The sequence below is a fragment of the Pelodiscus sinensis genome, chromosome 22, assembly GCF_052426305.1.
Source record: "Pelodiscus sinensis isolate ZL-2025 chromosome 22, ASM5242630v1, whole genome shotgun sequence".
NCBI lineage: Eukaryota > Metazoa > Chordata > Testudines > Trionychidae > Pelodiscus > Pelodiscus sinensis.
Window position 1 is genome coordinate 17,839,334 of NC_143073.1, and position 10,632 is coordinate 17,849,965.

Consider the following 10,632-nt stretch of genomic DNA (forward strand, 5'->3'; position numbering starts at 1 on the left):
GCTAGTGCCATCCTTCTCGACACCCCCGTTCCGGGGCCAATTCTACTGGCTTAGACGCTCCTCCATCGGCTATTTCCTCTGGATGAGAGAGGTACCTGCATCTGCGGTCGCTGGCTCCGTTCTGGCATTTACTTCCTTGTCCCGGCAGCCTTGGCGCCTTGCGACCCGCCTCCGGGGCTCTCCGTCCCCCCATCAGCTTCTCTACTGACCCTGGCATCTCCGATGATTCCCGCGCTCCTATCGGCCCTGCAGTGTCCAGTGGCTCCTGCATGCCTGCCGGTCTCGGCGTCTCTGGCCGCTTCCCCGTTCCTGCCGGCATCTCTCGCCTCCCTGCTGGCCTCGGCGTCCCTGGCGACTTCCGTACCAATCAGCTGAGCCGGTGCCACTTTTAAATGCGGCGTGTGGCTGTGGGCGCATGTGCAACAGCACCGGAGGCGGGGCCACGTTGGTTTGATCCTGGGCCAGGATCCTCCCACTCACCCAGTCCGGGAAGGAGTGACGGGCTTGGCCCGTCACACCTTCCCTTGTTAAACCAGTAACATCCAGGAACACTGAGTGTCCCCCTCTGCAGGCTGCCCCTTTGAACCTTCACCAATCCCCCACTTTGTCACACTATCCCCACATCCCATCTATCTATCTGCTGTAGAAGCACCAAGCTGCGGACCCTAAGGTTATGAATGGGCTTGTCAGTAACACACAGTTGGTTTGGAGCCAGAGATGCCTAGTTAGGCACCAGCCTGGACAAATGGAGCTCAGTGCTGTGTGAAATTCAAACTCCTAGAAAGCAAAGAAGAGGTGGAAAAGGGGATTTGGAGAGGTCAGGAGCCTGTTTCAGGGCATGGATGTGTAATGCAGATGATTACCCCAGGACACTTTGGAAGCTGGGCTCAGTCAATGTTGGGGTGTAAATGTTTGAAAGGACCCAAGGGTTATGTTCTGAGTTAGGCAGATTTCAGAGTTACTCCAACCTCTCTTCCCTGGGGGCAGGAGTGGGGGGAGGGGCATCACTTATAGCTTCTCTACTGTCCCATCTCCCCCCACATATGCCCACAGGTGGATTAAATGTCTGTGGGGCTCTGGGTGAGAGCAAATTGGGCCCCACCCAACCCTTTGAGTCTTCAGTACTCCCTGCCCTGCCATCACTCCTGCGGGGGCCATGGGGTGGAAGCGTAAGGCTCACCTGCCTTGCACCTTCCTGCCCTGCCGACCCTGCTGGCAGTGAGTGGGGTGGGCACTAGGGGTGGCTGGCAGCCCCGGAGCCCCACAACATGGGGGTGCTCAGCTTGGCAGGTTTACCAGGTGGTTTCAACAAAAATACTGGACTACATCACAATCTACATGACATCTCATTTAGAAAATACCAGACAGTTCTATTTTCTCAATTTGTTTCCCAGACAGAAAGCTCAAATACTGGACTGTCTGGTTCAAAACTGGACACCTGGTAACCCTAAGCCTGGGCCCCCATTTTTCAGTCCCCTCAAATCCCTGCAGGCTGATTGGACATTCAAGTGTCTCAGCCTAGGTGGGGCCCAGTCATGGGTTGGGGGTGAAAGTAGGGCTGGGGGAGGCAAGCCCACAACCCAACCCCTTCTACCCAGGCCCTGCTCCCATCACGAGGAGGTGGGGTGGCACACATGGTGAGCCCCTCTGGCCTCAGAGCACAGGGAGGGTGGAGGACACGCAACCCAGCCTGGCTGGGCGGCATGATATCTGAGCCTCCCTGGCTCTGGCGCTTCAGGACAGCAACACTCCACCCCCAGAATGCCGGCAGTAGGCATTCTGGGGGTGTGGTCTGGCTGGGGCCAGCCTGGTGGTTTGGAAGGCTGTGTCTTCCCCTGCCTAGCATACCTGCAGCCCACAGGCCCAGACAATGCTGGGGTGGAGGAATAAGACAATTGGTAATTTAGGGAGTGGAAGGGCATAAGGGGGTCCCCCAAAATGTTCTTTCTTAGGGTCCCAGTGGGCTAGAACCCCTTGGCCTGGGTGTGTGGAGAGACAGGAAGTAGGGCTGGCTCCATCTACCAGATAGGGGGATGGAGAGACAGAGGGGAACATGAGATAGCTGGCTGGGAAAAGGCAGATAGAGGGGGGTTTATGGAAGGATGGGGTCATGAAGAAATGGTGAGGGGGTGAACGGACAGAGGGAGAGAGGAATATGGTGTGACTGGATCAGGGATGTGAGGAGAGATGGGGTGGGTCTGAGGGTGGCTGGAAACAGAAAAATAGAGCAGGGGTGTATGGAGGCAGGGTGCAGAGAAGGGAGAAGTAACAGATACAGAACAAGCAGCAATGGGCTGCTCAAGTTGACGTGGGGGAGGTCTAGGTTGGATATTAGGAACAACTCTTTCCCTAGGTGGGTGGGAAAGCGCTGGGATGGGTTCCCTAGGCAGGGGGTGGAATCTCCATCCCTAGAGGTTTTTAAGTCTCGGCTTGACAAAGCCCTGGCTGGGATGATTTCGTTGGGGTTGGTCCTGCCTTGGGCAGGGGGCTGAACTCTGAGACTCCTGAGGTCTCTTCCAACTCTACGAGTCTATGATTCCATATATGGACAGACGAGAGGGGTGTGGCGGGAGGCAGGGGGGTGACTGGCTCCCCAGGAAGAGGCAGATATAGAGGAAGGATGAAAACGAGACACTGCCCTGCCCCGCGCCGGGATCGGTGACAGACCCTGCAGTCTGCACAACAGATGCACAAGCAGCCACCAGCTGTTCCCATCGCCGCGCATGGGCTGCTGCTGGGTCCTAATGCTTGAATGTGCAGGCTGGGCTGGCAGGTGCTGCGGGGCGGGAGTGAGGGGCACTCTGGCAGCTGGAGGTGGGGGCGGAGGCTCGGATAACATGGAGGGCCCAGCTCACGGCGGCGCTAGGACTCCGCACCTGTCCCATTGTCCCAGCAGACGGAGGGGCGGCGCCTGCCCATTGTCCCGGCGGGCCGGGTTGTGAGGCGGCGCTAGGACCCAGCACCAGCCCAGCACCCATTGTCTCGCGCCGCGGGCCGGGCTGGGATGGGGCCGGTGCTGCTGGGACTCGCGCTGCTGCTCCGGGCCGGGCTGGGTGCGGGGCCGCTGCGGGGCTGTTCTGAGACTCGCCGGGCGCTGGGCGCGCGGGGGCTGGGCCTGGGGCCGCCCGCGCTGCTCTCAGGTAAGGGCCCGGGGCGCCCATGCATCCCGCTCCATGCACCCCCTGCCACCCGCGGGCCCCCGTCCCCTCTGCACCCCTTGTCCCGTCCCATGCACCCCCCCGCCCACGCACCCCATCTGCCGAGGGACTCAGGGGGAGCTGAGGCCCTCCTCGGCCAGGCAGTGACGGGGGGGGGGGGTTCTTTGTCCCCCAGGGGAGCACCTGCGGATCTGCCCCCAGGACTACACCTGCTGCTCCAGCGACCTGGAAGAACAGCTTAGCCGGCAGAGCGAGAGTGACTTCCGAGCCTTGGTGGAGGAGGGGGCCAGTTTTCTGTCCAGCACCCTGGCCTCCCGTCACCGCCGCTTTGAGGGTGAGGACCCAGGCATCTGGACTCCTAACTCCCCTGGTCTAACTTGCCAGCCCCCTCCCAGAGCTGGGTAGAGAGCCCGGGAGGCCTGGCTCCCAGCCCCCTGCTCTGTCCCCCCCCAACCCCACTCTTCTCCCAGAGTTCAGGGCTCAGGTGATACTATGGGAAGGACGGGGGGGGGGGGTAGGGATATGAACGACAAATGCTTATCAGATAGTCGACAGGCTAGTCAACTAGTTGCTCCCCCCACCCCTTGCTGCCTCTATCAGAAAAAGGCAGTGGGGAAGGGGAAGAAGAGAGGGTGCTTCAAAGCGGCAGCGCTGCACTGAGCCTGGGCCCTGGGCTCCATACAGCTCTGCCACTTTGAAATGCCACATGCAGCCCTGTTCCCCAGCTGGCCCCAGCTGCATGCAGTGTTTCAAGGCAGCAGTGCTGCATAGAGCCTGGGGTCAGGTGGGGACTTTTTCACTGACCCTGGGCTCCATGCGGCACTGCTGCTTTGAAATGCTGTACGGAGCCTGACACTGGGCTCCCTGAGGCGATTCAAAGCGACAGCACCGCCTGGAGCCTGGGGTCAGCTGGGGATGGGCTCCATGTGGTGCTGCCGCTTTGAAACGCTGTGTGGAGCCTGACACTGGGCTCCCTGAGGTGTTTCAAAGTGACAGCACCGCATGGAGCCTGGGGTCAGCTGGGGATGGGCTCCATGTGGCGCTGCCGCTTTGAAACGCCGTGGGGAGTATGGGGCCAGCAGGGGACTGCTTGCATTGACTATTCGATTTGTCAATTAATCTCCCACCTGTCTTTCTGCATGTGCAGAGTTTTTCCGTGAGCTGCTGGTGACAGCGGAGCGGGGCCTGCAAGCCATGTTTACACGGACTTATGGGCGCCTGTATACCCAGAATGCTCGGCTCTTCGTGGGGCTTTTTGCTGAGCTGCAGCGTCAGCTGCAGGGTGCCCGTCTCAGTCTGGCCGAGGTGCTGGATGAGCTCTGGGTCCGGCTTCTGGAGCGGATGCTGCCACTGCTCAACCCACAATACCAGTTCCCCCCTGCATACCTGGAGTGTGTGGGGCGCCAGGCAGAGGCTCTACGTCCCTTCGGGGACGTGCCCCGCAAACTGCGCCTGCAGGTGAGCCCCTGGGTAGGGGGGTGCAGGAGGCTTAAGGAGGGGCTCACAACTCATTTTTTTTTCTGGGATGTGGGTGGGGCCGGGAGGGCTCTGTAGGCTCTGGGGTGCAGCCTTGGCCAAGAGACTGGGGCTAGATGGGGCTGGGGATCTCAGGAGGCATGGTGGTTCCCCTCACCTCTCCTCTCTCCCCTTCTCCAGGTGACACGGGCGTTTGGGGCAGCCCAGGCCTTTGTGCAGGGACTGGCCACTGGGCGTGATGTGGTCACCAAGGCTGCCAAGGTGAGGGGAGGCAGGCATGGAGGGGGGAAGGGTACACAGGTGATGCTGTGGGACGGTCAGTTTGCCCCTCCTGCTGCCCTTTGGAGTTGATCCAGAGCCTGGGGATCCACCTAGGTTGTCCTCTCCCACCCCACTGGCACTCTGAAGGGCTGTTTGGGGCTCCCTCATTGACACTACTGGGCTCCCCAGCCGGGGGTCTCTTCCGGAGGATTGGACCAAAAGAAATGTGATGAGGTTCAACAGCTGTTCCCCAGAAAATACCTGGGGATTACAATGGATGAGAAACTGGAAATGAGTCAACAATGAGCCCTTGTTGCCAAGAAGGCTAACAGCATATTGGGGTGCATTGGTAGGAGCTAGGAATGTAAGCGACTAGTAAGTAGCCAAGTCACTACTCGCTTCCCCCTACCTCCTCTACCTCTGTATCAGAGGCAGGAAGTGGGGGATTAGGAGCCAGTGCTGAGGGGAGCGGGCTTAAAAGCTAGTTTCCCCCCTCCCCCGCCCAGCACCATCTCCACAGGGGAGGGGAAGGGAGGGGAGGCAGAGGTGCGGCGGGGAATCTGGCATGAGCCTGGACTGCTCAATCCTGGCTCACTCCAGCTCAGGGACCACTGTTGCTTTGCTTTTTAAATGTAAGAAGAGCTGCCACATTTAAAAGGCAGAGCCATAGTGGGGTCCAGAGCTGGTGCGAGCCTGGCGGCTCTTCCTACATTAAAAAAGCAGAGCTGCAACAGTCGTGGAGCTCGCGCAAGCCCAACTCACGCTGCCCCCAGGAGCTAACTCCCTTATGGGAAATTCCATCGACTACTCGATTAGCTTATTAAATTCTACTTAACATCCTTAGTAAGAGCATTGCCAGCAGATCTAGGAAAGTGATTATTCTCCTTTATTAGGCACTGGTGAGGCCACATTGTGTCCAATTCTGTGCCCCCCACTACAGAAAGGATGTGGATACATTGGAGAAAGTCCAGTGGAGAGCAACAAAATATGATTAGGGTGCTGGAGCACATAACTTACGAGGAGAGGCTGAAAGATTTGGAATTTTTTAGTGTACAGAAGAGAAGAGTGAAGGGGGATTTGGTATCAGGCTTTAACTAGCTGAAGGGGGGTTCCAAAGAGGTTGGAGAGAGGCTGTTCTCAGTGGTAGCAGGTGACAGAATGAGGAGCAATGTTCTACTTTTTCCCTAGGAGGGTGGTGAAGCACTGGAATGGGTTCCCTAGGGAGGTGGTGGAATCTCCATCCCTAGAGGTTTTAAAGTCCCAGCTTGACAAAGCCCTGGCTGGGATGATTTAGTTGGAATTGGTCCTGCTTTTAGCCGGGGGTTGGACTCGATAACTCCTGAGGTCTCTGTCAGTCCTAGGATCGTATGATTCTTTTACCTGCTCAGCAGTGTATAGGGGGTCCCCTATCTACCCCTGGGCTGTGTATGGGGCATCCCCTATCTGCCCCCTCCTGAGAGTGTATGGGGTGGGTCCCCCCTCTCTGATGCTCAGTGTATGGGGGGGTCCCCCCTCTGCCTTCTCTGGGCAATGTATGGGGGGGTCCCCCTCTCTGATGCTTAGTGTATGGGGGGGTCCCCCACTCTACCCGCTGTGTAGAGTGGGGGTCCCCTCTCTGCCTCCCTCTGGGCAGTATATGGGGGGGTTCCCTCTCTGATGCTCTGCCTCCTAGATGGCCCCCAGCAGCGAGTGCCTGCGAGCTGCCATGCGCATGTCTTACTGCCCACTATGCCGCGGGAGCCCAGCCCTCAAGCCCTGCCGGGCTTTTTGCCTCAACGTGATGAAGGGTTGCCTGGCAGCTGCCACTGCTCTGCACGCCGAGTGGGACCACTTCCTCGGTGAGGCAGGACTGGGGGCATAGGGCAATGTGGGTGACTGGGGATGGGGGACTCCAATTGTGCCTGGGCGTTGTCCCCATGGGGCTGCAACTCGGAGGAGGTGTTCATATGTAACCAGCCCCCTCCCTTCACTCCTTAGATGCCCTGATCCAGGTGGCCGAGCGGCTGGTGGGGCCCTTCAATGTGGAACTGGCAGCTGAATCCATCGGGGTGAAGATCTCGGAGGGAATCATGTACATGCAGGAGAATGGGGTGCAGACCTCTGCCAAGGTGGGGGTCATGGGGTGGAGGGTGCTGCTGGGGGGGCCAGCCTGGAGTGCTGAGGGGTGGGGGGGCTGCCACGGGGGAGCTTGCAGTGCTGGGGCATTGCCGGGGAAGCTCACAGCACTGCAGGTGGGCTCTGGGCTGTCCCTATCCTCTATGTTTCCTTCCCCAGGTATTCCAGGGCTGCGGAACCCCCCGCCCAGCGCCCGCCCGGTCCCGCCGTGCCACCCAGCCTGAAACCAAGCGTCGCTTCCGCACATACCCCACTGAGGAGAAGCCCACCACGGCTGCAGGGACCAACCTGGACCGGCTGGTAGGGACCCCATGAGCCCCTCTGTTTTCTCCAGCTCTCCCCCCACAATCTGTGCCTCATTGAGCCAGCCCCATGCATCAGGTCCCAGGCGCACCCCCCCCCCCCCCCCGAGGCCAAGAGCAGCCTTAACCCTTTCATGCCTGCTGCACAGCTGTGCTAGGCTCACAGGGAAACTGAGGTACAGGCTTTGTGGGCAGAGAACTCCCCTTGACCCCTTCCCCCTCCTCTGGACTCTGGGCCCTGGGGTGCAGGAGCTGGCCCATGGGCGCTGAGCCCCCTCACTGCCCTCCAGGTAATTGATGTGAAGGAGAAGCTGCAGCTGATGCGGGGATTCTGGCTTGGCCTGCCTCACACGCTCTGCAGTGATGGCAAGGTGGCTGCTGATGTAACCGAGGAGGACAAGTGCTGGAATGGGCAGGCCCGAGGCAGGTGAGGAGGGTGGGGTGGGGTTGGGGGGGATAGAGGATGGGACAGGAGATGAGGGCAGACTCAGTTTGACAAAACTGTTGGGGGGACACTGGGAGCTCCCCCCACAGCCAGCGCTCCTGTCTCACAACGCGCTGCAGTGGGAGAAGCCAAGGTTTGGGATGCCAGGAGCCTAATCAGGGATAATGGGATAATTGTTTAGAGATGGGGCTACTTACAGCCCAAGATGGGGGTCCTCCACTCTTTGGCACCAAACCAGTCACACAGAGCACTTCTGTTTGCCACACTGGCTAACCAGAAACCACACAAGCAATTCCTTTAGGCACTCCAGCTTCTCTTGTGAAAACCACCAGCAACACACTTTGTATAGATGAGAGGTTATAAAAACCCATCTCATAAAAAGGTTCTTCTGATTCCAAAGAACCAGCCACAGTCACAGGTCAGTTTATACCTTCACTTTTGCCCAAGAGAGCATGCTATGTCAATCCTTTAGAATCTAACAGATAAAGGTTTATTCATAAAAAAGAACAAAAAAGGGTGAAGTTAAAATTGTTAGGAATCTATTAACACACACCTATTGCCAAGTTCCTGGTGCAGAATTGTAGCGAAGATGGGATAAACTCCTGTCTTAGATCAAGTCTCTGGGATACATCCTTTGTTAGGATGGGTTATCTGTTCTTTCAAGCTTCAGTTCATAGCAGAGATCCTTCATAGGTGATGAGCAGGATTGAAGACAAATAGAGGACCCTCCCCCCCCTCCACAGGGTCCTCATTATATCCTTGTCCACATGGAAGAAGTTCCATTGTTCTCGCTGTGTGTATGTCCCAAGATGGAGCTTGTCACACGAGGCAGTCACTGTCCATGTCTGGCTCTGGCCTTTACAGGCGGATGCCAGGGCCCACATTTCAGACAGAAGATTTGCAGGAAGGTCCATTCAGTGCTGTTGGTGCCTCTCATTGAATTGTCCCTTGCTAGGCCAATCACCCCGAACAGCCTTTCCCAGGCACAATGACTAGCTGTTGGGTGGGGGCTACCCAGGGGCTGACATTTGAAATACAGACAAGTCAGTGGTCAGATCTTCAAGTACAACCATGATACGTGCCCACAAACAGAATCAGCAAATCCTCAGCTTTTCACAGACACCCTCCTTGACCTACTTTGTCCAAGACTTGGTGCAAACAGAACAGTGGTTGCAACAATGATTTGTATGTTCATATGGCCATCCAGTGACATAGCCCACCTCCCACCCTGGCCCCAGTGGTCTTTGGCAGAGAGGCCGGGGCCTCTGGGAGCCCCCCAGTGCTGTTTCTCACCCACTCTCCCTAGGTACCTCCCGGACGTGACAGGCGATGGGCTGGCCAACCAGATCAATAACCCCGAGGTGGAAGTGGACATCACGCGTCCCAACTTGCTCACTCGCCATCACCTCCTGCAGCTTCGTGCGGCCACCAGCCGCCTGCAGGGGGCCTACACTGGCCAGGACCTTGACTTCCAGGACACTTGTGAGTCTGGGGGGTTTGACAGAGGGGATCTGCCTGTCCCTTGCCCACATGGCTGATTCAGGGCTGCAAGCACCTTGTCAGCTGTGCTCCTGTGGCACAGGGCTGGGGGGTGAGTCCACCCTGGGCCCTTGCAGCCTCCTGTGTCTCTAACCCTCCTTTCTCCAGTTGCAGATGAAGACGGCAGTGGCTCTGGGGGAGGCGAGCGGTACAGTGAGGATGGGCCGGCCACAGGGGGCGGCAGCAGCAGCAGCACTGTGGGGTCCCGCCCCCCTGACTCCCGGTCCCCCCGCAGGGACCGCCCCATCAAGGGCTCCCGGCAGAACCATCACCCCAGTGGCAGCAGCAGCTGTGCTGCCTTCTGGAGGGGCTCTGCCCTCCTCCTTCTGCTCCCTGCCCTGGAGTGGCTCCTGCTGGGACAATAACTCCCCAGGTGTAGGGGGGCTCTTGGGCTCTCCTCAGCCTGCCTCTACCAGGGGCTGTTTTGAGGGAAGGGAGAATGAGGCAGGAAGCGGTCAGGGAAGGGAGTGTTGGGGAGCTAGGCAGAGAGGTTTGTCCAGGCCCCCTGGTTAGTGAGGCCCTGGGCCAAGCAAGCAAATGTACTCTGAGGGCAGGGTTGTTCTCCACACAGAACTTTTATTTTTTTACATTTTTTTTACAGGGTATATTTATTTAGGGGGTGATTTTCTAATAAGGCTGCAGCCAGGTTCAGTTTTATAAGGAGGGGTGGGAGGGATGGATTTTTTTTCCTAGCCTCTTTCTACGACAGCATTTCCCCAAGTTCACCCTACCCATGAGGCAAGGTACAGCCCCCCTGCTTGGGAAGGCAAGCCTGGAGGAGTGGGACTGTCCTAGGTGGCAGAGGCTGGGGGCATGAGGGATTGGTAGCACAACATACAGTAGAGGTTGCGCTGGATCCGTTTTGTGATGCGCTGGAGTGACTCTGGGGTGCTTGTGTCTTCCTACTACACAATAAACATGTTAATTTATTGACTCTGATTCTTGTAGCAGCTCCTTCTGGGGGTGGTGTGGAGGCTGTTTGCACAGGTACCTGGTTCCAGGGCCTGAGCCTATTCCCATAGGGACATTGCCCCTGCAAGGGAGGATGTGGGAATTCAGTTCCATGTCACAGAGCTGGTCACGTGGGCAAGCAGCCCATGCAAGATGGCATGGGAGCTGTTCTTACTGGGGTAGAGGCTGGGCAGGGAAGGGAGCAGGCGAGCTCCGAGATGTAGCTACCTCGGCAAGGGGCGTGGCTTCTCGCACTTACACCCTCCGCGGGCGGGGTTACGGAGAGCGATGGAACCAGGAGAGGGGCGTGGCTTTTCTCAGATTCCTTGGATGGGCGGGGTCTGCGCGGCAAATGGGCGGAGCCGGGGGGGGTGAGTCTCGGCTG

The 10,632-nt window shown here is 58.2% G+C and overlaps 1 protein-coding gene across 2 annotated transcripts; it reads left to right on the forward strand.

Annotated features, from left to right (window-relative positions):
• Positions 1–2,637: 2,637 nt before the first annotated feature.
• GPC2 (glypican 2) lies at positions 2,638–10,235 on the forward strand. Of its 2 annotated transcripts, none has more exons than XM_075908020.2 (10): positions 2,638–3,140; positions 3,334–3,492; positions 4,306–4,616; positions 4,815–4,895; positions 6,568–6,733; positions 6,873–7,003; positions 7,170–7,310; positions 7,603–7,739; positions 9,064–9,239; positions 9,411–10,235. In XM_075908020.2, the coding sequence occupies exons 1-10, from the start codon at positions 3,005–3,007 to the stop codon at positions 9,659–9,661; spliced, it is 1,689 nt and encodes a 562-aa protein (XP_075764135.2). In that variant the 5' UTR covers positions 2,638–3,004; the 3' UTR covers positions 9,662–10,235. The 2 variants fall into 2 exon arrangements, with proteins under 2 accessions (XP_075764135.2, XP_006127322.3); XM_006127260.5 differs by having other exon boundaries at positions 2,644–3,140; positions 9,405–10,235.
• Positions 10,236–10,632: the final 397 nt, after the last annotated feature.

Excerpts from the sequence above, each read along its gene's own strand:
- GPC2 (XM_006127260.5), top strand. The coding sequence starts at position 3,005 with ATGGGGCCGGTGCTGCTGGGACTCGCGCTGCTGCTCCGGGCCGGGCTG. Across the intron at positions 7,740-9,063 it reads AATGGGCAGGCCCGAGGCAG|GTACCTCCCGGACGTGACAG; the intron begins GTGAGGAGGGTG and ends CACTCTCCCTAG. Across the intron at positions 9,240-9,404 it reads CCTTGACTTCCAGGACACTT|TTGCAGATGAAGACGGCAGT; the intron begins GTGAGTCTGGGG and ends TCCTTTCTCCAG.